Genomic DNA, 25,439 nt, shown 5'->3' with positions numbered 1-25,439 from the left:
TGTGCTTATTTTAAGTCATTTTCCAAACTGTTATAAGACTAATGCTATTTTTTTTCTAGAAAAAGAGGTACCAGAACTCACCATGAACACCTCCCTTGTTCTCATAGAACGGCAACAGTGCCCACCTGAGAGGTGCCGGAACTGAGTTCAAGGGAGTTCCGGCTGAAAAAAATGCCCTGTACAAGACCAAATATTGGCCATATGTGCAAAACTATTTGGGAAATTTATATTTGGCAGTGTGCAATTAAAGAGGGCATGGAAGGATCCGCCGCTGAAGGAAAGGCAGGTAACTGTTCTGCACTCTCGACAACAGAACAAGTGAAAGGAGAAGAGACATTGTCAAAGACGGCAACCACTAATGCACATACTTTGGATGAAACTCCAGTTGACAAAAATTAAAATAGAATGGGATATAAAAAATTATAGACACCACTGATTACAACTGAGGGTGGATTTACGTGTGTAGTTCTGACAAATCTTTCTTGCAGTACTTTGATGGTTGAAGGATTGCACAGGTGCTCCACCCAAATATTCACCAAACTGAGGCAGATTGAGGTGGGAATGAGGTGGCAGTCCTGAAATGTTAGAATGGACTGTACAATTTCTACCTGCAAGTGGGGGGAGGGGAATGGCTATTTCTGAATGCTCACCTATATGGTAAAGACCCTGCAAGTGTCTGTGGGGAATCAGCATACCAGTGAGAAGGTTGGAGTCAAACTATTTTCTCTTGATACCATTCACTTGCAGGAAGGTTTTACCTGAGGGAACCTTCAAAAACCACATCTCTCTCTCCCCCCCCCCTTCAGCCTGATGTGGTATGGACCACTGTACCACCTCAGGAAGATGCCAGCTCATTCAGCCACATGTTCAGACTAGACCTTGGAGACATCTCAAAAACACATTCCTCAGAAATATTGCTTGTTTCCAGCGCCGCAACGAGAAAGATTGGTAAAACGGCACATATAAAAGCACCCCCAAGAAGCAATCTTTGAAAACGAATTTACCAAATGGTGCCCAGGACATTTTTGGTGGAAAAGAGGAAAATGTACACAATGCACACAGGATGAGGGAGCTAGCCTTAGACGTGGCGGCAGCAGCACCCTCCTGACTTAATCGATGTAATGACATTGATCTTGAGGTTTTTTTGGGATGCAACATCTCACCTGCCCTCTTGGCTGAAGGAACAGTGCAAGATAGCAGGGCAGGGAACAAGTTGTGATCTCCAAGGGATGTAGAGGTTCACCAGCTGGAGCTCATTCTGAGCAGACTGCATACCTGGAACTCAGGCATAGCCCCGAACGAGGTGGGTTCCTCCAAGAGGGAGGAGGAGGAAGCAAGAAGAGGGAAAAGCCAAACAGAAAAATAAAAATCACGAGATAGCTAGAAGAGGTTCTGTCTTAAAAAAAAGAACACCCTGAGATTAAATCAGCCTTAACCCATGACAAAAAGTAAAAATAAAAATGCATGACTGTGCAGCCCTCTAAATGAAGGGAGTGCATTAGCAAGACTTTATTCTCTTGAGGTGGGGGGAGCCTTGTTTAGGAAAGTGGTCATTTTGAAGCAAAGAACAAGTGTACTTCTGAAACACTTCATACCTTTCGGAATACAAATGACTCTTCATTGTAAACTGGATTCAAACCATTGTTCATCACCATCCGTGTTCGAAATTCTTTACGTATTGTATCGGTGGGCAGGCCGTACATATCCACTTCTACGTACGTCCCAATTTTTTTGTCTGATAAAAACTGGCCGGATATTACCTTGAAATGAAAGCATAGAGGTTTATTTCTTCTAACATTCAAACCCATTTTTTATAGCGTTCAAAACAATTAAAGACTGCTTATTCTTTGAAAAACGCCAAAGTGATGTACAAAAGATTAAAAACGATACAACAGGTAATAAAAGAGAGCCTAAAACAAAACCATATAAATTCAGGTCGGTTTCTAAAATATAACCAGAAAATTGTTTAAAGTATTCTCTTTGCAGGTAGTTCAAAGACTGGAGTTGAAAAGAATTCTCCAAGAACTTTAACTGAGGTGGCAGTCCTGTACATATATTTTGGCATTATAGCCTGCCAAATTTACTTCAGAGTAAATGTGCATGTGTTTGAATAGTGCCTTTGACTTTTAATGAAAACAGAGACGATGTAACCCAAAAATCTTTGATAAAAACAATTTTAAAAAATATATTACAGAGACAGGGAAAAAAACCTGAAACTATAGAGATTTACAGCACTTCAGTCAGATGAAAATTTTAAAACTATAACGAACTACTACAACTCACTGGACAGGGGATATTTAGTCTGAGTCATACATACAGTGATGCCTCGCAAGACGAAAAGAATCCGTTCCGCGATTCTCTTCGTCTAGTGGTTTTTTCGTCTTGCGAAGCAAGCCCATTGACGGCTTAGCGGATTAGCGCTATTAACGGTTTAGCGGCTTTTAGCGGCTTTTAGCGGCTTATCAGCTTAGCGGATAAGCGGCTTAGCGGCTTAGAAAAAAGGGGGGAGGGAAAAAAAGTCGGAAAAACTCACAAGACATTTCGTCTTGCGAAGCAAGCCCATAGGGAAATTTGTTTTGTGAAGCGCCTCCAAAACGGAAAACCCTTTCTTCTAGCGGGTTTTTCGTCTTGCGAGGCATTCGTCTTGCGGGGCACCACTGTACAGATATATATCTACATATATGCAAACTACCTGCCATAGGAACCAACTCCTAGAGGCCCACCCCCCAATATTTTATTCAGGTTGGCACCCCAGCTACCTGTGATTCATCCAGTTATTGTTATGTATTGGGTTTAACACATTTTATGTTACAAGGCGCGTTCTGACCAATCGTAGAAGCGTTGGTAGACGAACGTTCTAATGGCAAGTAAGCGCATGCTTTTTCAACTGCCAACTGCCAACGGTCAGTTCATGCTTGGGATTATTATTGTGTTGTCCAGTCAGTTTGGTTCTTGTGTTCCTATGAGTGAGCTACTGTCACTGACAAATGTTGACTAAACGTAGTTGAGGAACTTATACTGCCTTGGGCTTTTGACTTTTTCCGAACATTTAACAGTTATGAAATCAATGGATATACTGAGCTAATTGAAGGTAGGTTGGCTATACAGGACTAATTTTAACAGCCTGTTTATGGGGACGTGGGTGGCGCTGTGGGGTAAAACACTGAGCCTTGGGCTTGACAACTGGAAGGTCGGTGGTTCGAAACCCTGCGACGGGGTGAGCTCCCATTGCTCGGTCCTAGCTCTTGCCAACCTAGCAGTTCGAAAGCATGTCAACGTGCAAGTATATAAACAGGTACTGCTCCAGCAGGAAGGTAAAGGGCGTTTCCGTGCGCTGCGCTGCTTTCGCCAGAAGCGGCTTATTCATGCTGGCCACATGAACTGGAAAAACTGCCTGTGGACAAACATCGGCTCCCTTGGCCAGTAAAGGGAGATGAGCGCTGCTACCCCAGCATCATTCACGACTGAACTTAACTGTCAGGGGTCCTTTACCTTTTTTTAATTTTACATACTATGGGATTTATGATACATTATGGAAGTAATCAACATTCTAACATGCTTCTTTGGGGGATTCTTATATTCTTTGTGTGTATGCACAAGTGCATGTAAGGGAGGTAAAAAAGATAAAGGACCCCTAGACAATTAAGTCCAGTCAAAGGCGACTATGGGGTTGCGGCGTTCATCTCGCTTTCAGGTCGAGGGAGCCGGTGTTTGTCCACAGACAGCTTTCCGGGTCATGTGGCCAGCATGACTAAACCACTTCTGGCGCAATGGGACACCGTGACAGAAACCTGAGTGCATGGAAACACCATTTACCTTCCTGCCACAGTGGTACCTATTTATCTACTTGCACTGGTGTGCTTTTGAACTGCTAGGTTGGCAGGAGCTGGGGGAAAGCAACGGGAGCTCACCCCACTGTGGGGATTTGAACCGCCGACCTTCCAATCGGCAAGCCCAAGCAGCTCAGTGGTTTAGACCACAGCCCAACCCGTGTTATGTTCAGTAGTTATTGCTATAAGGTTGCATTTATGACTTTGAAAGCTGCTTAGAAGTTTGAGAAAATCTAAAACAGCAAATAAGAAGAGTGGAAAATGAAGACTGCAATTTTGGACACTCTAGGGAGTAACCCTCCCTGGGCTTGTTTCTGATTAAACATGCATACCAGGGAATTATTAGATTAATTGTTCTCACTAGTAAATCAGTTTGCAAAGGCAGCTTGGAGAGCTGACCACGTATAACAGCTTTTTAATTATGAGACCCAATTACTGTCATTTGTGCCTCATTGTAAATGCTCTTTGTGGCATCTGAATGAAGTTTCGCTCAAGCGCTCCAGGATCTACACTAACATCTGATGAACATGTAAGCATAATCCCACATCAGAAAAGCCACATCAATTGGTATTCCACCTTCTCTCTTGTACCATCTGGGCTATGATACCGCCCTTGAATCTCTGAGTCAAAGGCTCTGGGACATAGGACATAGTGATCTCCGATCTCAATCTCATGTTATCTGTGGCCCGATAGCAGTAGGAATTCATTATGGGTACAATTTCCAGATACCTGCATATCTTAAAAATCTGTCTGTACCAATTTATCAGTGTCTCTTTACCACAGCCAGATTAAATGTGTTTCCATCAGAAGTGCTAAATGGCAAACTGAGAGGCATCCCTTATCAGAATAGGCTCTGTGTATGCTCTCAGGACGTCGATTGTATGAGGCATATCCTACTGCATTGCAGACAATATGAGCAAGCTAGGGATCTATTGATTAAACCCCTTACTGGCAAATTGGCTGGGTAAATCCGAAGCCTACTATACTAAATATCTTCTGGACGAGAAGTCTAATGATATCACAGTGGCCATGGCAAAGTTTCTTTTGATAGTCATACGTATCAAAGATCATCATACTTAAGACTAAACTAATATCGTCTCGGTCTCCCTCTCCCGGGTGGTTGTCTGTATGAATCTGCATTTTATTCTGAATCTATGTTACGGGTTTTTGGACCGCAATAAAGATTATTACTAATCCCACATCCTAGTCATAACCAACAAAGCCCCAAACAGTTTTCATCTTAGAACTCTGAAAAGGCATTATTTAATGAGATCCATCAGCTTATCACCATCCAGTGGTAACAGTTGCAGAATACATTTAATCTGCTGAGGTTCAACGTTAATGTTATATTAGGTTGGAATCAGAGAATCACAAGAGCCATCCTTCAGAATCCCTAACACCTCCTATAAAACTGCATCCAAGGACCCCCCCCCCCGAATGTCATGGGATGTGGCACAATAGGATGCAAGGGGAGGAAATAATTAGGTGAAATCATGACATGACAGCTTACATGAATGGAAGCCCACCCTCTCACCCAAAGCATCACTATCCGGTTTTGGCCAATTTTGCCTCCCACGTCTAACTGCATTCCATTCTGGAAGTCTCTTGACCCTTAAACAGCTCAGGACCGCAATACCTAAAGAACCGCCTCTTTCCATATGAACCTACCCGGACCCTGAAATCATCTTCCGAGGCCCTCTTTCGTGTGCCTCCTCCTCGAGAGATTAGGAGGGTGGCAACATGAGAATGGGCCTTCTCTGCAGCGGCTCCCTGTCTGTGGGATGCTCTCCCCGGGGAAGTCCGTCTGGCACCTTCATTATACACCTTTAGGCACCAGGCAAAAACGTTTCTTTCCAACCAGGCCTTTGGCTGATCCATTGCAAATGCACCTCCTACCTGCACTGAACAAGTCGCTGCAATCACACCATCGACAGGCGTTTCAGAGAAAGGGTCAAAGGTTCGATCTGGGCGCCGCATAAAATCTGGTTTAAGAAGATACCTTCAAAAAAAAAAAAAGAAGAAGAAGAAGGCATGTTTTTATAGGTGAAACTTCATATTGCTTTTATATCTTATTATTATAATTGTTGTTTCTAATTAGTAATAAGCTTTTAAAGTAAGTCTTCAGGATATGCATACAGAGCCTATGAACATTTTATCTCCAGTTTGACCAGGACAGGAATTGAACTTTCCAAAAGGTTAATGACATTTTTAAAGAAAAGGTGCTCTGTGTTCTTCAAATCTATGTGCTCTGGTGCCATACTTTTATCACCTGACTGAATGTATCCAATGGGACTTGGAATTCATTTCTGATACACACCAAGAGAAAAAGGGTATTGCAAATGACAAAGTACAATATATATATATATATATATATATATATATATATATATATATATTTGCTTTCGTAGATTTTCACGGGTACAGGAATGCAGGTTTGGGTGTCCTCGGGTGTCTTCCCGTGTAAAAGTTGGGGTGTCTAGGCGACGTTTCGACGAGGTCTCACTCGTCATCTTCAGGCTGGTGCTTTCGGCTTCTTGTTACTGGAACAGAGCAGGATCTCAGTGTTTGAGTTCCTATAAATACTGTAGAGGGGGTGTGGTGTATAGCCTCCAATGTTCTGGGCAGAGAGGAAGTTCCCAGGCTAGTGTGCCTTTTCTTCTTTTGTTCCTTAATTACTTGAGAGATATCTTGAGTGATTTCTTGAGTGATATCCTGAGTACCACTTAGGTGGGTCATTAGGTGTGGATTAGTTGTTAAAGTCTTTGTGTCTTGACCTCTTGAACTTTGTGAAGAGTTTTCCTGAGAAGATGGCTGTACTGTACTTAGTTGTGCTGTGGCTTGGCTTCGTGTATAGGGGCGAGCTGTGGTTTTGTGGCTTGTGTCAGCCAGATCTGTGTAGGGATTGCAGGGGGGTGCAGCATCCGGAGGTGCCACCATGGATTGGCTACTGGATGGTGTCTGTAATTCATCTGTGGAGAGGGTCTGGGTTTGGGTCTGGTGTGGTTGATTGGTGTTGGCGTTCTGTGTGCCTCTGGATCTGGTGTCAGTTTTTGTGGGGAGGGCTAATTTCCAGATGTCTGGCAAGCGGGATGTGTCGTCACGCTTGTTCATGTTGTGAGGGTGTTTCTCTATCTCGATGGCTTCCATGATTATTCTCTTGTGGTGATGTTCCGTGTTAAAGAGCAATTTGGAATCTGCAAAATTAATTTCGTGTCCTGTTTCTTTCATGTGTTGGAAAAGAGAGGAAGTTTTTTCTTCTTTTTTGACGGCATTCTTGTGTTCTGCGATACGTGCATTTATTCGTCTGTTTGTTTGTCCAATGTACGTGGCTGGGCAGACTTTGCAGGGTATTTCATAGATCCCTTGGTTTTCCAACTGGATTTTATCCTTGGGGTTTCTGAGGATATTGGCTATTTTTTGGTTGGTGCAAAAGGCTGTTTTGATATTGTGTTTATGGAGGATTTTGCTAATTTTATCTGTAGTGCCCTTGATATAAGGGAGGAGGGCCATGCCATTGTTTTCTTCTGTGTCTTGGTTTTTGGGGGGTGTTTCCTTTTGGATTAGCTTCGTAATCCTGTTTTGCTGGTATCCATTGGCAATTAACACGTTTGAGAGATTCTGTAACTCAGTTGTCAAGTGGTCTTTGTCAGCCAGGCGTTTGGTTCTGGAGATGAGAGTCTTGGCTACGGAGTTTATTTGTGCAGGGTGGTGGTGTGATTGTGCATGTAAGTAGCGGTTGGTGTGTGTTTTTTTCCGGTAGATAGTGTGTCCTAGGGAGCCATCAGGTTTTTTGTAGATTAGGACGTCAAGGAAGGGAAGTTGGTTGTTGGCTTCTATTTCCATAGTGAATTGTATTTTGGGGTGTAAGTTGTTGAGATGTGTGAGGAAGCTATCCAGTTTTTCTTTCCCGTGTGGCCAAATTACAAAGGTGTCGTCAACATATCTGAGCCAAAGTTTGGGTTTGTGTTCTGACTTGTCTAAAGCATTGGTTTCAAAGTGTTCCATGTACAGGTTTGCGATGACCGGTGAGAGGGGTGATCCCATAGGTGCTCCTTCTATCTGTTTGTATCTTTGTCCATTGTGGATGAAGTACGTGTTGGTTAGGCAGTGGTTGGTCAGGTCCAAGATGTATTCGGGGGGATTGTATTTGTTTTGAACCACAGCTCGCCCCTATACACGAAGCCAAGCCAGAGCACAACTAAGTACAGTACAGCCATCTTCTCAGGAAAACTCTTCACAAAGTTCAAGAGGTCAAGACACAAAGACTTTAACAACTAATCCACACCTAATGACCCACCTAAGTGGTACTCAGGATATCACTCAAGAAATCACTCAAGATATCTCTCAAGTAATTAAGGAACAAAAGAAGAAAAGGCACACTAGCCTGGGAACTTCCTCTCTGCCCAGAACATTGGAGGCTATACACCACACCCCCTCTACAGTATTTATAGGAACTCAAACACTGAGATCCTGCTCTGTTCCAGTAACAAGAAGCCGAAAGCACCAGCCTGAAGATGACGAGTGAGACCTCGTCGAAACGTCGCCTAGACACCCCAACTTTTACACGGGAAGACACCCGAGGACACCAAAACCTGCATATATATATATATATATATATATATATATATATATATATATGAGATTTGTTTAATTTAATACTATGTACCACAAATCCCAAGGGTTCACATTTTCAGCAAGTTTCATCTGATTAGATTAACTTGCATAAAGGACACAAAATTGAATCTGGGAAGATCTGGCTAGGAGCAAGAATCCCAGAGGATTTCTTCCTGTCATCCATGGAAGAGCCCTATCTGCAAAAAAAAACCCCAAACCTCGCAAATGTACAAAGTCTTCTGCCAATGAGACTTGATTTTAAATAGAGGTGCAAGATTGATTGGTGAATGAAGCAGCTATGTACCACAGTGGAATTTATATTGCACCAAAGAGCCTATTGCGATTGAGTTTATTTGTAAGACAGCTGCAGATCAAAACTGATGCAACTTTTCGGTAACTTCTGGAATTGCATGCAAATATTGTGGGTTGACTCTTACGGTGTTTATCCATTGACAGTCCTGAACAATGACTGCTCTATATAAATATACTTTTTTAAGAAAGGAAGATACTAGTACTCACAGTCCTTTTCTTAGGATTCATGTCAGCCTTTTCTCTCTCTCCCAGCATGCAACTGTCCCCCGCCACCACCACCCGCCATTCAAACACCTCCAAAGGCAAGATAATTCAACATCAACTGATCATGTCTACAATAGGCTTTGATCATTAAATGAGTGAGAGTGTGCATGCATGCAGATGCAAAAGAGAAGTGAACTATTAGTAACTTGTCTGCAATCTGTTCTTTTTTGACAGAATTAGGAGTCAGGACTTATTCATGTGTACGCATAGCAGAGATTAAAAGAGAAAAATATATTTATTGCAAACATTGGCAAGTCCTCTGTAGCCTGTTCAGTCCCACCTTAACCTACAGATGGCCTGCAATCAGTGATTCTAAACATCGGGAGCTCAAAATGCTTGTCTCCAAAAGGAAGTTAACATGATAAGCTTTCAACTTCTTCTCTGGCTCAGATAAGAACCTACACTCTTGCCTCAGTGTAGGTAGGAGTATTTGTGCCACCCCGGCTTTTCTTGGAGATGTTGATTTTTTTCACCTCCTATGCAATGCAACGCAGACACCAGTGGTGTTATGAGTATGGCGGTTTGAATTTAGATCACCTCTGAAACAAGCTAAGTCATTTCCTGGTTTTTTATTTTTATTTTTTGAGAAGTGGTTCATCTTATTTATAAGGCAATCCAATGTGTATGATCCTGTAATTGACTTTATATCACTTAACAGGGTTGTGGTGATCAGGTTATGCCTATATAAACTAAAGTTATTAGCAGAGAATATTCCTCTTAACCAAATACATACTATATGGAAATTAACAACTGGAGAAAAAAAAATGGAATGGTAGCCAAGAAGCTGATATTGATGAACTGGGAGAGTAAAGATATGATGTCCTTTAATCAGTGGATTGGTAATATGATAAGACTTGCAACCTACGAACTGTTTACAGATACAGACTCTACAACAATATTTTGAATAAATTTATACAAAGTGTAGTAGACTATTAATATTTCTATTAATATTAGGATAATAATATCAAATTTATAAAAGAATGTATGGGTTAGGGTATTTTTTGTATATATTCATATAATTTTTCTCCTTTTACACAGTTCTGTGTTTTGTTCTTTTTCCTTCTTTTTGTATCACTTTACTGCTTTATATTGGAATCCCCCCCAATAAAATATCAATTAATAAATGCAAAAAAGGTTATACTTATATAACCTTAATGCACACAGTTTTTTAGATCACTGCAGTGCAACATTCTATTGATCTTAAGCAATTCAACAGAAATGAGTTGAAATATATTTACAGGGCTCTATTTGTTTGTTTTTGTTATAGTTCCTATTTAATCTTTTTAAAGTTTTTTTTTAAAAAATGGTTGTAACTCAATACATTCCAGGAATATAATATATAGTATTAAAGAAAAACAGAGAAATACAAACCTGTTCCAGTCTGTTTTAAATCTTTATTAGATATTCCGATTTTGTGGTGGCTCTAGGACAAGTACCCTAAGGATTCTACTTCAATTATATTTAAAAATTCCAGATAATGAATTGGTCTTTCATCACTGAGGATAATCATTGAGTAACCGTGCAATCTTATACATGTCTACTGAGAAGCCCCATTGAGTTCAGTGTGAGACTTATTCCCAGGTAGGAAGGTATATATAAGATTGCAGTCTAAATCTCCCTTCTGTACTGTTCTGATCCTCCTCCTGTTATTTATAGAGCATTATTCCATGGTTCCTTAGCTTCTTTCTCCCAAGTCTGAAAAGGTCCAGATCTTTCAGCTCCCTTTCATAAAAAAGAACAGAGAACCTCATTTCTACATCCTGTTTTTCATTTGTAGCACATAATTAAAAGTAACATAGCTCCACATAATGCTAATAGTTTAAATCGTTACTCACCCGCACGACCCATTATATTCAAATTTCCCCTGATTCAACTGCATTGCTAAATCTGTCAAGAGACAAAAATAGTTTAGCACCTTGTTCCTGGAACAATACCGAGCTTGAACAGCCTTCTTAATCTAAGGGAAATAATTTGTCCTTGATAGCCAGTTAAACTAAAATGCCTTATGTGTTCAGCGAAAATACTAAATTCTGAAATACATGGACACTTAATGTGGCTTACAATGTTTTAGCAATGCAAAATACATTCCTAGCTTAGTTTTCCAAACTGCATCATGTCATGACAGTTGACATGGGAGGAATAAAGTGCAGCCCATGGAGCAGCTTCAATTTCTTGGATTCTTCTTTTTTAGAGGAGTACGCTTCATTTGATTCTGCTATGGTTAGATGCAAAGTCCGCCTGAGTGGTAGTCCTCCTTCTCCTCCAACCTCCATTTAGATACTTCTCTGTGTAGTGGATAGAAGCACCCAGCACTGATTATGGCAGAGTCCTGTGCTGGGCACTTGTAGCCACTCAGAAGCTGTGTATCTCTACAGTCGTGGCCTAGAAGCCTGCTCCATCATGCAGTGGTAGAAACTGGTAGCTCTCCACAGATAACCTTACAAGCCACTACACTGGACCATTGAGATGGTAAGCATATTCTGGGTGCCGAAATCTCAATGGAGCAGAAAAGACTATTTATATATGCGACTATGTAAAGTTCCTACCAGAGAAGAATGGCAGATGAAGTTGATGGACTCCAGTGGTGTCCAAACGTTTTTCAAAGAGGGCCAGATTTGATAAAGCAAAGGGCCATGAGGGCCAACCAAAAGGCCACCTTTTTTAAGATTGAAGTTGTTGAGCCTTTTTTATGATTTTACCCCAAAGTTGTTGATCTTTTTTTAGGGTTGAAGTTCAGCTACCGATTGATTGATTGATTGATTGATTGATTGATTGTGTGACTGCAGTATATTGTCTATTGCTTTCATTTTATGGATCAATGGTCTTGTTAGATAGTAAAATTCAAATTCATGATAAATTGCTGTTCTAGGAGTTTTTAAAAGTCTGGAATGGATTGATCCATTTTGCATTACTTTCTATGGGAAAGCGCACCTTGGTTTTGGAACACTTTGGTTTCGGAACGGACTTCTGGAACGGATTATGTTTGAGAACCAAGGTACCCCTGTACTATATAGGCTACAGCTTTGAGCCCCTACCACCACACAGATTAATCCTGCACTATAAAAGGACACGTAGAGACTTGCTTACTTTTTCGTTGTTTGTTTGATTGCTCTTGATCTTATTGCCTGCCTGATTTGACACACATTCTCATATTTATCCATGCGACTGAATCCCCCAATAATGCCAGAAGCAAAGACTACAACATCTGCTGGAGAGTTACTGCCCAAGCTGTTTTTTTTTTCTTTTTTTGAAATTTAGATTCAGTGGCCCTGTCTGCCTACCTGGGGTCTGATAGTTGAGTGAGACCATCTGGCATCCAGCGTTCCAGAAAATTTGAGGCATGTAATTGCTAGAATCCACTCTTCCTCCCTTCGGGTAAATCCGACTCATTTGCCGTTTATTATAGCTGTGTTGGTTTGTTAAGGAAAATGGAATAACCAAGCAATGTATAGACTTAACGATCATTTGCTCACATCTTTGTTCGGGGTTTGCATTTTTTTTTTAACGTACTAGCATACAAGGCATTTCCCACAGACAACCATCTTGCTGTATTTTATTAAAGGACTGTGCGTTGCTTAGGCACAAAGCAGCCTCCGCAGAGGTAATGACAAAACATTCCCATTATAGCTCTCTCAGTGCAAGGATACTTGACAAACTCAATTGCGTGTGTTTTCAAATAACCCAGACCAACAGACTCATTAAAAGAGGACATATTGTAGTGAATGTTGCGTTCTAAAAAGAAAACAGAAAAAACCCTTCTGTAAAGTTCTGAGAGTGGTAGGATCGATGCCCACTAGAATTTTAATAGTGAACAAGAGCATCGGAATAAAGGAAAAGGCAGGGTATAAACTGTCATGGTTAAAGTCTTTGAGGGCAGAAACTGGAAAGTGATGGGAAATTCTAGAAGATTCATTTCTGATGCAAATATTGTTTTGACTATTTCAAGGTCACGCTGAGCCAGGAGAAATAAATTTCTGTACTCAGCAAGTTGCCCTCTACCTCTCTCTCACTTTCGTTTATACCTCATATGTCTGAAGTTTTCCCCCTGAAGTTTTTGTACCAAGCCTTTGCCTTTTAGTAAAAGTTTTTCTTTTGGACCTTTGACTCTGCATGGTCTTTTTTTATTTATTACAAGATGCTGTTCATCATAAACATCTATGTCAAAAGAAACAGAATGCCACATTAATAGTATCTGGATCATGATCATCAGCTATTCTCTAATCAAGGTTTCTTTTCTAAGCAATTGACAGGTTTAAAGCCAAAAAAAGGCATGAAATTTAGAAATAGTAGGTATTACAAGCAAAGCCCAGGCACTTATGCCAACCATATTTTAATGGACAGGAACAAGCAGACAAAGGTACATGGAGATATCTGCGATATGCAAGCATTTTAATTCATAGGGCTGTGTAGATTATCATACTTCTCGTAATCTGGTGCCTCCATGTGGACAACGGAAGAAATAAAATGAAAGGAAAATGTGATCTTAAGGGTTTTGTTTAATAATAATAATAATAATAATAATAATAATAATAATAATAATAAATTTATTTATATCCCGCCCTCCCCAGCCGAAGGAACTTGAGAGGCACAGTAAGGAGTAGGACAAATGTAATATATATATATATATATATATATATATATATATATATATATAAAAATAGTTACCTTCTGCTACATGGAAACCTTGAAACTTAACAGGCTGAGCGTAGTTGATCAACGTTGATAAGTACGGATGTATATTCGTTGTGGCACCTACATATTTGTAAGAAGCCATCCATGCTTGCTCATCTTCTGCAGTTATGACACCCTGGAAGCATATTTAGAACAAACAGCATTTCTTTCTTTGTCCATGCGGGAAGAAGTTCAGACAGGATTTGGACAGAATTTCTAAAAGCGAGCGCAGATGGAAAACAGCATAGAAAAGCCCTTCTCTAGCATCAGCGCATGGGCATAATGCTTAAATACAGTGAAGAAAGTCACAGGCAAGAAAGTCTAGAGTAAAAAACAAACAAACCCAAAATCCTCCTGTGATTAGGTGACATTGTATGACCAATGTTACTAATTTTCACGTTATACCATCAGTGTTTTATAGAGCAACTTCAGAGGAGAGGTTCCTATCTTGGCTCCATAGTGCTTACAATCTAAATTTTAGGTAGCTCTTGGAAGAAGGAAGTGAAGAAAGATAAACAAATGGGGAAAGGGAATAAAAGGGGGCAAGGGTAACAGGGGATGAGAATACAGAGCAGTCTTTTGAAATCTTATATATGTAAGGCTAACAATTGATCTCTAATGGGACAGAAAGGAATAGTACCCCAATGAAGGAAAAACCTCACAGAACTTAGGGTATGGTTACCATATTTTTTTCAGTGAATCCAGGGACACTTTTTTGTTGTTGTTTTGAAGCTGAGTAGCAACAGGGAGTCAGTAGTGGGGATGGTGAGGCCCTTCTTTCACACCTTGTGAATCATAAATGTGCAGAGTTTTTAAAAGACTGGGCAACAGCACGCCGCGTGCCCGTGACTCCCAAGCCTTCCCCAATCTCCTGCAACCCTTCCCCCTTGTTTTGACAGATCAGGGGAAGCTCAGGAGTTGCGGGCAGGCGGCCGTTGCCCGGGAGGGGTGCAAGGCGGGCAGTTCCTCCACTGGGCATGGTGCAAAGCCCTTCTTTCGCACCCTGTGAAACATAAATGCACAGAGTTTTTAAAAAACTGGGCAACAGCCACCCGCCCGCAACTCCCAAGCCTCCCCTGCTCAGTCAAAACAAAGGGGGCAGGAGATCTTTTACTGTTGGACGTCCCCGGTTCCCATTTGGCAGTGGCGGCAGCAGCTGCAGTCAGCAGCCCGGAGTCAGCCTGGTAGCGCAGTTGGCTCTGGCTGGCTTCAGGAGCTGCTTGCTGCCGTGGTGTCCGCCATTTTTCCTCGCTAGAAGTTCCAGCAAGGAAGAATGGCGGGCACCATGGCAGCGGACAGCGAGCAGCTCCTGAAGCCAGTCAGAGCCAACTGGCTCCAGCTGCTGAGGCTGCCACTGTCACATTTCCCAGGGACAGATTTGCAAATCTGGGGACATCCCGGGGACAGAATTTGTCCGGGGAAAGATTTGCAAATCCGGGACTGTCCCCAGGAAACGGGAACATCTGGTAACCCTAACTTAGGGACAGGAGAAACTGAAATCGGGATTAGGCTACAGTCAGGTTGATGGGACATCCACTTTGGGCAGATATTTAACTAGCTCTTATGGCACCAAGGCATGCAACTCCTGCATAACATCCCATCTCAAACTCTTGACTTGGAATAACGGTCATATGAGTGATGACGACAATCTCTGTTCTGTGTGGGGCTCTTCACTGCATTGAATACCCACCTACAAAGACGATGCCACAGTTGCATGTGTCAAAATGGCCACCTCGACATTGGCAGACACCCTCATTCTCCTCCCCTGATGTCAACAAAAGGCTGGCGCTTGTGGTTTTTATGGCTGTGTATGGACTCCATTTCTTAACTGCTTGAATGTGGAGGGAGTAAGGAATAGAGCTGTATCCTGGCACTGTGCCACTCTGAAAGCTGGGAAGGGTCAGCACTATTTAAAGTTGTGTGTGCCAGCAAAAACAAGGCAGTTGGGGAACTCTGACCGCTGGATAGCTCAGCTGGTTAGAGCATGGCGCTGATAATGCCAAGGTTGCAGGTTTGATCCCCATGCGGGACAGCTGCATGTTCCTGCATTGCAGAGGGTTGACCTAGATGATTCCCTTCCAGCTCTACAATTTTGTGATTCTATTTTTTGTGTCCCCACATCCTCGGGGGCTGCTAAGGGGGTGGGAGGGAATTGGCCTGCCATTCTGTCTAAGACAGATGGTGAAAAAATGGTGAAACACCTTGATCAGAACAAGAACTACAGTGGGTCCTCTGGATGCGAACGGGATCCGTTCCAGAGCTCCGTTCGCATCCAGAAGTGAATGCAACCCAGATTCGCCACTTCTGCTCATGCGTGTGATGTCATTTTGACCGTCTGTGCATGTGCGAGCGGTGACACCCAGAAGTAACGCGTTCCATTACTTTTGGGTCGCCACAGCACACAACCTGAAAATACTTATCCCGAAGCTACTTCAACCCGAGGTATGACTGTACAGGCAATAATAAAGAAAAACTCTCTCAAGAGTTCCATTGCAGCACTGATAATAATAATAATAATAATAATAATAATAATAATTATTAAAAAAAATATACCCCGCCCTTCCTGGCCAGGACCAGACTCAGGGCAGCTAACATCAAAATATATAATAGGTTAAAAACATAAGGTGAAACAAGCAATTAAAATACAGATTAAGATCAGATTAAGTTCAAAATAAAATCCGATGGCAACCCATGAATTCTAACTATAGGGGTTGGGGACATTAAGTGCCCCCCAGGCCCAGCTGGTTGTGCTGGTCTTATATGGTCTGGTCAGAAGAGTTAGGAAGGCCACTTACACTTAAGTGCTGCATGAAAGGTGTGACCCTTCTGTATGATGGCATGAAAAAACATGGGATTCTTTCTCCTCCAACCATGAAAGAATACGGTCACTTTTCTTTCTTTTTTACATTTCTGTGATAGCATTCCTGATGGGGGTCAAGGGAGTAGAAGTAGAGAGGAAAAGGGATTGCCTACATATCTGAGGAAGCTCTCACCCAGAAAACGCCCAGTAGCTCTGTTTCAAAACAATACACAACCTTCAAGCCTCATGCATGCATTAATTGGATCCAAAAACGATGGACAGAAGGAAAACAACCTCCAGCACCAGCCTACCTCTAACAGATAGGTTTTTACAGAAGAGTTTGTGTTCTTACTTGTTCAAGAGCTTGCACAAGCAGAATGAAACCCTGCGGTTTAGTTTTTACTTTTCTCATGCAATGCTATAGGGTGAGGTGAAGAATAGCCCTCTGAGCATAGCTGTCAACTTTTCCCTTTTCTTGCAAGGAATCCTATTCGGAATAAGGGAATTTCCTTTAAGAAAGGGAAAACATTGACAGCTATGCTTCTGAGTGGAAGAGGGCTTCTGCACCTGGAAGCAATAACTATGGAATTCTGTGTTTTATTTCTTGCAAACCACTCACAAATCAATAATTATAAGTATTATTTCTATGATTCATAAATGGTTTTTTTAAAAAAAATAATTTAAATAAAAAACAAATTTCACTGACTATTGATTAGCAGTTGAAAACTGAAGCCTCCATCAACAGCTTGAGTTTGAGTAGAGACCGGTCCGTTTTGCAATCTGGGAACTGCAGAAATCTTAGAGGATGCTCCCCCCTCCCTACTGACCGCAGTTACCACAGAACTGTTACATAAGCTGCCTGTTACCAAACATTACTAATTACAAGTGACCACTTAGATTCAGCAGCTACTTTCATCTCATAAGCTCCTGAGATACAGGCTGTTTTTAAGGTTAGAACAAGCAGCAAATGCTTTTTCATCCACCCCACCCACACAGAGATCCAGTCCATCTCCAATAATGTCCATTACACCGTCATCTTCCAATAAATTGGAGTAATTTTCATAGCAGATTGTAGTTTGCCACTGAATATCTTCTCAGTAGCCAAGATCCATTAAATGAACTGCACGGAGAATTTGTAACCGACGTTAGGAAAAGGACTACAAAATGTGTTTCTGCAGGGTAATATAGACAGAACAGATATAAGTCCATTGAAGTCTGTTCAGAAGCCCATATTCTTCCAAGTAAGCAAAATGTGCAAAGAAAGCTTTCGAATCTAATATTTCTGCTGTCTGAAAACCAGACATCAAATGTATGCATCCCCATTTGAAATGAAATCAGGGGTACACAGGAGCAAAAGCTGCGCCACGGCTTTTCTTACTGAACTAAACTGATGGTTATGGCATAATAGCAGGCTGCTTTAGGACCTCAAAGTTTTGCAAGACCAAACTCTGCTATGTAAACAGCAGAAAACCCCATAAATGACAGGGCAAGCTGAATACTCGGTAGGCCTAGGAATCAGAAGAACCTTGATAGTAGGGAAATGGGGAGAAGAGGAATGGGGGAAAGAGGTTCAAGCGAAGCATTTCTAGAAGAAAGTTTAACATGCAACCCCCCCAACTCCGCCCAAAATAAAAAGGAAGAGAAAGCCAGAGGAGGATATGAAGAGATGAGAAAGAAGCAAGAGTGATTTATCGCTCTCCAATGAGCTATGTAAACATCTGCATTAAGCTAAGATAGAGGAAACATGCAGGCAGTCCAGCATTCAACTATCCTACCAGAGAACTGAGTTTGCTATGCACTACAAGGAAAGAGCCACCATCAAAATCAGAAACTATTCCTGAGGAATAGCTAAATAAAGAGAATAGTTAAATAATGCAGGAAGTTAAAGAATGCATTCTACAAAGCAGCTTTGTTAGATGCAGAGAAATAAAAAGTTGGAAAGCTATAAAATATCCCAAGGATCACCTTTTTATTGTTTTCTTGTTCAGAATCGTCCACAGCCTAAGGAAAAAATACATATATTATCCAAAGAAATTGCAGCATGACACGCATATCTCAGAGAAAGCAGGATGCAAGAGAAAGCGCTGGGCATATTTCTTCAATACGGCGCTGACCCAGCTCCAAAAATTCCAGGATGAAAGTGATCATATTGACCCATTTCCAAATGACTTCAAACCAGGTTTGGGGAGTTCTAACTGTATGCTGGGAGCTGGAAAAAGGGGGTCTAGCTCTGCTAGACTTCGCAGTTGCTTTAAGCACCACTATGTCAGCTGTTCTCATTGTCTTATGGTGGGATGGGGCATTTTCTACAGCAGCCCCCCTTACGTGGAACTTCCTGTCCCAAGAGTTTCTGCCATCTCCTTCTTTATTTAAATTCCGCTTATGGCCGAAAACTTTTCTTTTTCATCAAGCCTTTGATTCAGTTGCTATCCACTGATTATGGCTTCATGCAGGGGGGTTTTTTTAGTGCTGTTTTTAGTCTGGAGGTGTGCTTTGTATTTACTTGGTTATTTTAAAGATTTGATTATTGCCATTTATTTATTTATTCAATTTGCTTTTGTTGTTTATTACATCCCATAAGCTCTGTCAAGCACCTCCGCTGGAGGAGGAAAGTGGAACAGAAGTGTTAGTACGCATTGTTAAGAACAAATTCAATACATCGTTTCTGTTGGATCCATGTGCAAATCATGGGTGCTGTTTAATTTTAAAATGTTCTCAAGGTTGGGAAAGGAAGCCTCCCTGTACCAAGGTGGGTGTTGGAGGGGGGTTCAGATACGTAATTGAAACAGTTGGAAGAAACAAAAGTGAACTGAAGCTCTTATCTGACCAATCAGATTCTACAGCTGTTTGAAGCACATTCTGGATAAATGTATCAGACGGAGACCTGCAATTCTGCCCTAATCCTGAAAAACAGTGACTAAGATGCAAAACAATGGCTAATATCCATTGCATAGTTGATTATTGGAGGAGCAAAGAAGCCAATCCAGATCATAATCCAGGACAGCCCACTAAGTGGTCACTTGGTTCATTAAGTAACTACCTTCACCCTAGTGTATGAGGAGTTAGATGCAACGTGGATACCCAGAGGAGGCAAAGAGAAAGCACATAGGGCATTATCATTTCTCGGTTAGCAAATTCTATTCCAGAGACTTTAAAAAGTTATCATTCTTGGGAAGAATATTGGTAATCAAAATGAATGTACTGCCAAAAATGTTGTTTTTATTCCAATCAATACCCTTGATCAGCAACGCAGGAGTCTTCAGAAAGTAGCAAAAAGATATTATTAGATTTATCTGGCAGGGGGGAAATCCAAGAATAAAATATAAATTGTTGATAGATTCTAAAGATACAAGGGGATTCTCCCTGCCATATTTAAGATTATATTATGAAGCATCCTGCTTATGCTGGCTAAGGGAATGGATATTATTAAAAATACTGATGTTTTAGACTTCGAAGGTCATGACAGTAGATATGGTTGGCATGCCTATTTGTGGTACGAGAAGATTAAAGTACATAGAGCTTTCCTAAATCATGTAGTAAGAAAATTGGTTTATGAAGTATGGGGAAAATATAAAAAAAATATTAGAACAAAAAACACCATGGTGACTTTCCCCACTGGAAGTGATATCTTTTAAAAAATTGAATATGAGAAATGACTGGGTAACATACAAAGAACTGTTGATAGAAGTAGAATATCAACTTAAATTAAAGAAGTTTGAGGACATAAGAGGAATTATTAATTGATTGGTTACAATACCATCAACCAAATGATATATTTAAGAGGCACAAAAAAATATTTTCTTAATGAAACCTCTAAATTTGAAAAAGAGCTGTTAATAAACAAGACTAAATTACTTTAAAAATGTATTAATTAGTATTACAATGGCATACAAAAGATGAACAGGTTAAATCAGTTATGATACACTAAGCGAGGGATTTTGGATATAATATACAATTTACAGCATGGGAGAAGCTATGGAACAGGGATTTGAAGTTCACAGCATGTTATACGTTGAAAGAAAATTGTATGAAAATGATGTATCATTGGTATTTAACAACCTAGCATTTTGAAAGCACATCAAAGTGCAAGTAGATAAATAGGTACTGCTCTGGCAGGAAGGTAAACGGCGTTTCCATGCGCTGCTCTGGTTCACCAGAAGCGGCTTGGTCATGCTGGCCACATGACCCAGAAGCTGTATGCCGGCTCCCTCGGCCAATAAAGCGAGATGAGTGCCGCAACCCCAGAGTCGTCTGCAACTGGACCTAACGGTCAGGGGTCCCTTTACCTTTAAACTACCTTAAAATGTACAAAACAAGGTCAATACATGCTGGAAATGTAAGGGAAAAGAAGGCACTTTCTATCCTATGTGGTGGACATGTAAGGTAGTAAAAGAATTCTGGGAGATGATATACAATGAACTGAAAAAATGTTTAAAATAACATTTTTCTAAAAAAAACAACCCTGAAGTTTTTCTTTTAGGAATTCCAGGGGTCAAAATTCAAATGGATCAGAAAATACTCTTTCTGTATGCAACCACAGCTGCAGAGATGTTAATGGCCCAGAGATGGAAAGAAGATAAAAGTCCCGACCAGAGAAGAATGGTAGATTAAGTTGATGGACTATGCTGAATTGGCAAAAATGACTGAAAGAATCAGAAACCAGGAAGACCAAAACTTTAATAAGGAATGGGGGAAATATATAATTTATCTTAAAAACCATTGTAAGCAATTAAAATCATTAGTAGGATTGGAATAACACTTGTAGTTCAATGTTAAATTTTGAGTATAATGGAGATTTAAAAGATTTGGATTAATAAAAAAGATCCAGGAGGAAAAAGTTAATATAAGGACCCACAGAGGGGAGGTGGGAAGTTCAGGAGATTCTTTGGAATTCTCTTTTTATGTTGGTTGTTGGATTATTGTTTGTAAATTTCTAAAATCTGAAAAACTAAATAATTGTTTTTTTAAAAAAGTTTTTGGCACAGCAAGAGGGCTTCTATTGGTGCAGATGCCTGGATCAAGGTTAGAAGATAGGCTGGGTAAGAAGGAAAGCGCTGCAATAACAGCAGCCGCAAAATAGTTCAAATTTGAATCTTTCCCTTGGACATGCAGGGTTTGATGTGTCTACTGTCCTGGTGCATTGTGCTTTTTAAAAAAGAGTGATTTGGTACTTGGGGCAGAAGAATACCAAATAGGAACAATTAGAGTAATGTCTCCCTTTTCAGTCTGTTCTCACAATCTACTGGTATCATTTCATACTGACCCCTTCAGATGTGCACTTCCTGTTACTCTTCAGACCTATAATTTGTTCTTGTTCATATTAGCAATGATTTACCATTGGGACACGGGTGGCGCTGTGGGTTAAACCACAGAGCCTAGAACTTGCCGATCAGAAGGTCGGTGGTTCGAATCTCCGTGACGGGGTGAGCTCCCGTTGCTCGGTCCCTGCTCCTGTCCACCTAGGAGTTCGAAAGCACGTCAAGTGCAAGTAGATAAATAGGTACCGCTTCGGCGGGAAGGTAAACGGTGTTTCTGTGCACTGCTCTGGTTTGCCAGAAGTGGCTTAGTTATGCTGGCCACATGACCCGGAAGCTGTAGGCCGGCTCCCTCAGCCAATAAAGCGAGATGAGCGCCGCAACCCCAGAGTCGGCCACGACTGGACCTAATAGTCAGGGGTCCCTTTACCTTTACCTTACCATTGGAAGCATTCAGCAGGAACCATACAGGCAAATAAAAGAAGTTTCTAGACTTTCAGCAAGGAATAGAGTCAGGCCCTTTCTTTGTGACTTTGACCAAAATTGTATATTCTTCCTACCTACAATTAATAAGCACCGTGACCCCATGCTCCTGGAGATGTCAACAAAGGAGAAGTTGTCCAATTAAAACGTATACGAGAAATGCTATCCCACCTTTTTCACATTGTTGGCCACTGCTTCTTTTTGGCTCAAGTCGTCTGCAGACAGCTCACTTCCAAATTTGTATTCTGGGTGGGCTTCTTCTTCCTGGTCAGCTACACAAAAACGCAAGCGGAAAACACTGAAAGACAACGACTAAAATGCCAAAAGAGCCAAGAAGTAAAGCAGAGGCTTAAAAAAAGCAACATGAAAGCATCTAAGAAGCTTTACTAGTTTTCTAAAAGAAAGTTACATTTCAGGAACTACAGCTCTGCAATACAGTGGAACCTTGGTTCTTGAATGGCTTAGTCATAGCTGTCAACCGTCCCTTATTTGGTGGAAAAGTCCCTTATCCCAGTGCCGTGTCCCGCTGCTGTCCCTTATTGATGATGTCCCTTAAATTTCCCGGGTTTCAAAGGAAGCAGCTCCTCTCCCTCCCTCCCTGCCGGCCAGGGAGAGGAAGGCTCCAACTGTGTTGTTTGGCTGCACTGCTCACCCAATAAGGAGTCTAAGAACGACTAGGGGGTGGAGCTTGCATGCCTTGTGCTGATCAAATCGGCCGTGTTGCCTGGGGACTCACCTTTGCTCAGCGCTTCCCAGCGGAGAGGTGACAGTGGTTTTCCTTGCTGCATCCCCTTTGCTGGGTTGCTGCACTGTGGGAACCACCGCTTGAGGCTTCGTTTGGCTGCTGGCTGGGCTTTCTGCCTCTGGCTCGGAGGGGCTCAGAAGTTAAACATTACTGTGCTCCTTGGAAAATCCCTTGTTTTGGCTGCTGATCCCTTATTTTTAAGGCTGCTGGTCCCTTATTTTCAAATCTGTAGGTTGACGGCTATGGGCTTAGTTGCCAAACAAATCAGCTCCTGAACGCCAAAAACCCGGACGTAAGTGTTCCGGTTTTCAAACATTTTTCGGAAGCCGAATGTCTGACGTGGCTTCTACTTGAGTGCAGGAAGTTCCTGCAGTCAAGTGGAAACCGTGCCTTGGTTTTTGAATATTTTGGAAGTCAAGTGGACTTCCGGAACGGATTCCGTTCAAGAACCAAGGTACCACTGTAGTTAAACTACTGTATGGCTTCACATCTACATAGATAAAGGTACCCTATGCCTAGTAATTCTTCCCCTAGTGAGGTGACAATTCCCATTGTCTGCTCTGTTCATCCAGGCCTGTTGACCACCATAGGATCAGTCCACCATATTATCAGTCCATGAGTGATGTTTTTATGAACTCCCTGGACTTCTTGCACATATCTTTGGAATCCAGAGCTCAAATATAAAACTAAGGACATTTATGCTGGAAGTGAATGTTTGCTTAAAGCAGGGGTTGTCAAATTGGTCCCTACCACCCCAGTGGGTGTTTCAGGATTCTAGGTGGGCAGTAGGGGGTTCTATGGCACAAGCTGAATCCTCCTTCCACCGGGCACTGGTGGGCGGTAAGGAAATTTTACCATCAAGAAAGATGCATTAGTGGGCGGTAGAAGATTAAAGCTGTCATCTAAGGCTATACCTCTCAAATGGTTTATCAGCCAAGCTATCGTAATAATCAGTTAGAGGAGCTGAAAGGAGAGTGATTTTGAGAGCCACCTTACCACTTTCTATCTCTTCTTCATTGTCATCTTCCAAGATGCTAACAGGAGCAGCCGTTTCACCAGCTTCCATCATACTTTTCAACGTTTCAAGCTGTTCTATTTAAAACAAACAGGCGCGCACACACATACACACAAAAAGGCAAAATATATTTCGTAAATAAAAATACAGTCATACCTCGGGTTAAAGACGCTTTGGGTTAAATCTTTTCAGGTTGCGTCCCGTGGCGACCCAAAATGAAATTCACCACCCCATTGAGACTAATAACTAAAGAACTATCCTCTATGCAAAAAAGATATTTTGTAAAAGCATAAGGTACACTGAAAAGGAAAAAAGCACTATGACAACATAGCAATTCAGCAATGCTTTAGAACAGGGTTTCCCAAACTTGTTTTTGGACTATAATTCCCATTATCCCTGACCTCTGGTCCTGCTAGCTAGCTAGAGATGAAAGGAGTTGTAGTCTAAAAACAGCTGGAAAAACCCTGCTTTTTGAAGAGACTGTTACTGCAGTGCTTCATGAAAAACAACAGAACAGTAAAACAGAAAGTCTATTTCGGGTTGAGAAAATACTAAAGGTGGCCGTGATCATATAGTGGTTAGTACTCTGCGTTGTGAGAAAATACTAAAGGTAACTCTTAGACAATTTAGGCAGGAGACTACAATGCTGGTGTTCTTGTGACGCTTACTCTTCAGTACTTTCAATAGCACTTTACTTACTTTTTTCCACTTCAGTTTTCAACCTTTTGTTTTTAATCAGGATTTTTCTTTTGAGATCATTTGGGGAAGGCAGGGGTCTTCCCGGTTCGAGCTGCAACCAAGAAAAGAGGCATAATTAGGAAAAGAGCACAAACATTTACAATTCGTATTGGCAAAAACTGCACAGAACCTGCCTGCAGCCTTAAAATCTAAACAAACACACACAGGAGGGAAAGACGATGCTAAGGGACAAATTAAGACAAACAGAAAGAGACAAAGTGAATTAAATAACTCGGTTACAGTACAATCCTGTATGTGTCTATTGAGAAGCAAGTCCCTTTGAGATCAATTGAACTTACTCTTAGGTAAGTAGATATAGGACTGCAGCTTTAATTGGACAAAAGCCTTGGGAAAAGAGATATACCATATTATTCGCTCTATAACATGCAGCAGACCACAAGATGCACCTAGTTTTTAGAGGAGGAAAACAAGAAAAAAAAATATTCTGAATCTCAGAAGCCAGAATAGCAAGAGGGATCGCTGCGCAGTGAAAGCAGCAATCCCTCTTGCTGATCTGGCTTCTGGGATAGCTGCGCAGCCTGCATTCGCTCCATAAGATGCACACACATTTCCCCTTACTTTTTAGGAGGGAAAAAGTGAGTCTTATAGAGCAAAAAAATCTTATGTCTTAAGATGCTTCCTAAAAGGGAACGGTCATAAATATGTCCTGATATACAAAAAGGTTTCCTATATTCTTGTGGAGGGATGGCTA

At 41.3% G+C, this 25,439-nt stretch overlaps 1 protein-coding gene and 1 long non-coding RNA gene across 17 annotated transcripts in view; one reads left to right on the top strand and one right to left on the bottom strand.

Annotated features, from left to right (window-relative positions):
* PLCB4 (phospholipase C beta 4) overlaps positions 1-25,439 on the bottom strand; it is a 236,956-nt gene that overhangs the window by 26,527 nt on the left and 184,990 nt on the right. For 13 of the 15 annotated variants that reach the window (XM_081856853.1, XM_081856849.1, XM_081856857.1 and 10 more), the window contains 10 exons: positions 24,689-24,779; positions 23,971-24,066; positions 22,401-22,501; positions 18,457-18,492; positions 13,686-13,827; positions 12,668-12,752; positions 12,302-12,426; positions 10,856-10,907; positions 5,727-5,829; positions 1,596-1,760 (listed from right to left, as the gene is read on the bottom strand). In XM_081856853.1, coding sequence (XP_081712979.1) covers positions 1,596-1,760; positions 5,727-5,829; positions 10,856-10,907; positions 12,302-12,426; positions 12,668-12,752; positions 13,686-13,827; positions 18,457-18,492; positions 22,401-22,501; positions 23,971-24,066; positions 24,689-24,779 — 996 coding nt within the window. The remainder of the gene's footprint in view (positions 1-1,595; positions 1,761-5,726; positions 5,830-10,855; positions 10,908-12,301; positions 12,427-12,667; positions 12,753-13,685; positions 13,828-18,456; positions 18,493-22,400; positions 22,502-23,970; positions 24,067-24,688; positions 24,780-25,439) is intronic. The other 2 variants (XM_081856850.1, XM_081856848.1) reach the window with 1 other exon arrangement.
* Positions 2,576-21,448, top strand: LOC309339384. Of its 2 annotated transcripts, XR_014155275.1 has the most exons (4): positions 2,576-2,954; positions 3,010-3,091; positions 12,279-12,395; positions 18,480-21,448. It is a non-coding gene; the product is annotated as an uncharacterized lncRNA (long non-coding RNA). The 2 variants fall into 2 exon arrangements; XR_014155276.1 differs by having other exon boundaries at positions 2,576-3,091.

Source organism: Podarcis erhardii (assembly GCF_964252035.2).
Source record: "Podarcis erhardii genome assembly, chromosome: 3".
Taxonomy (NCBI): Eukaryota; Metazoa; Chordata; class Lepidosauria; order Squamata; family Lacertidae; genus Podarcis; species Podarcis erhardii.
This window is presented reverse-complemented; position numbering and strand designations above follow the sequence as displayed.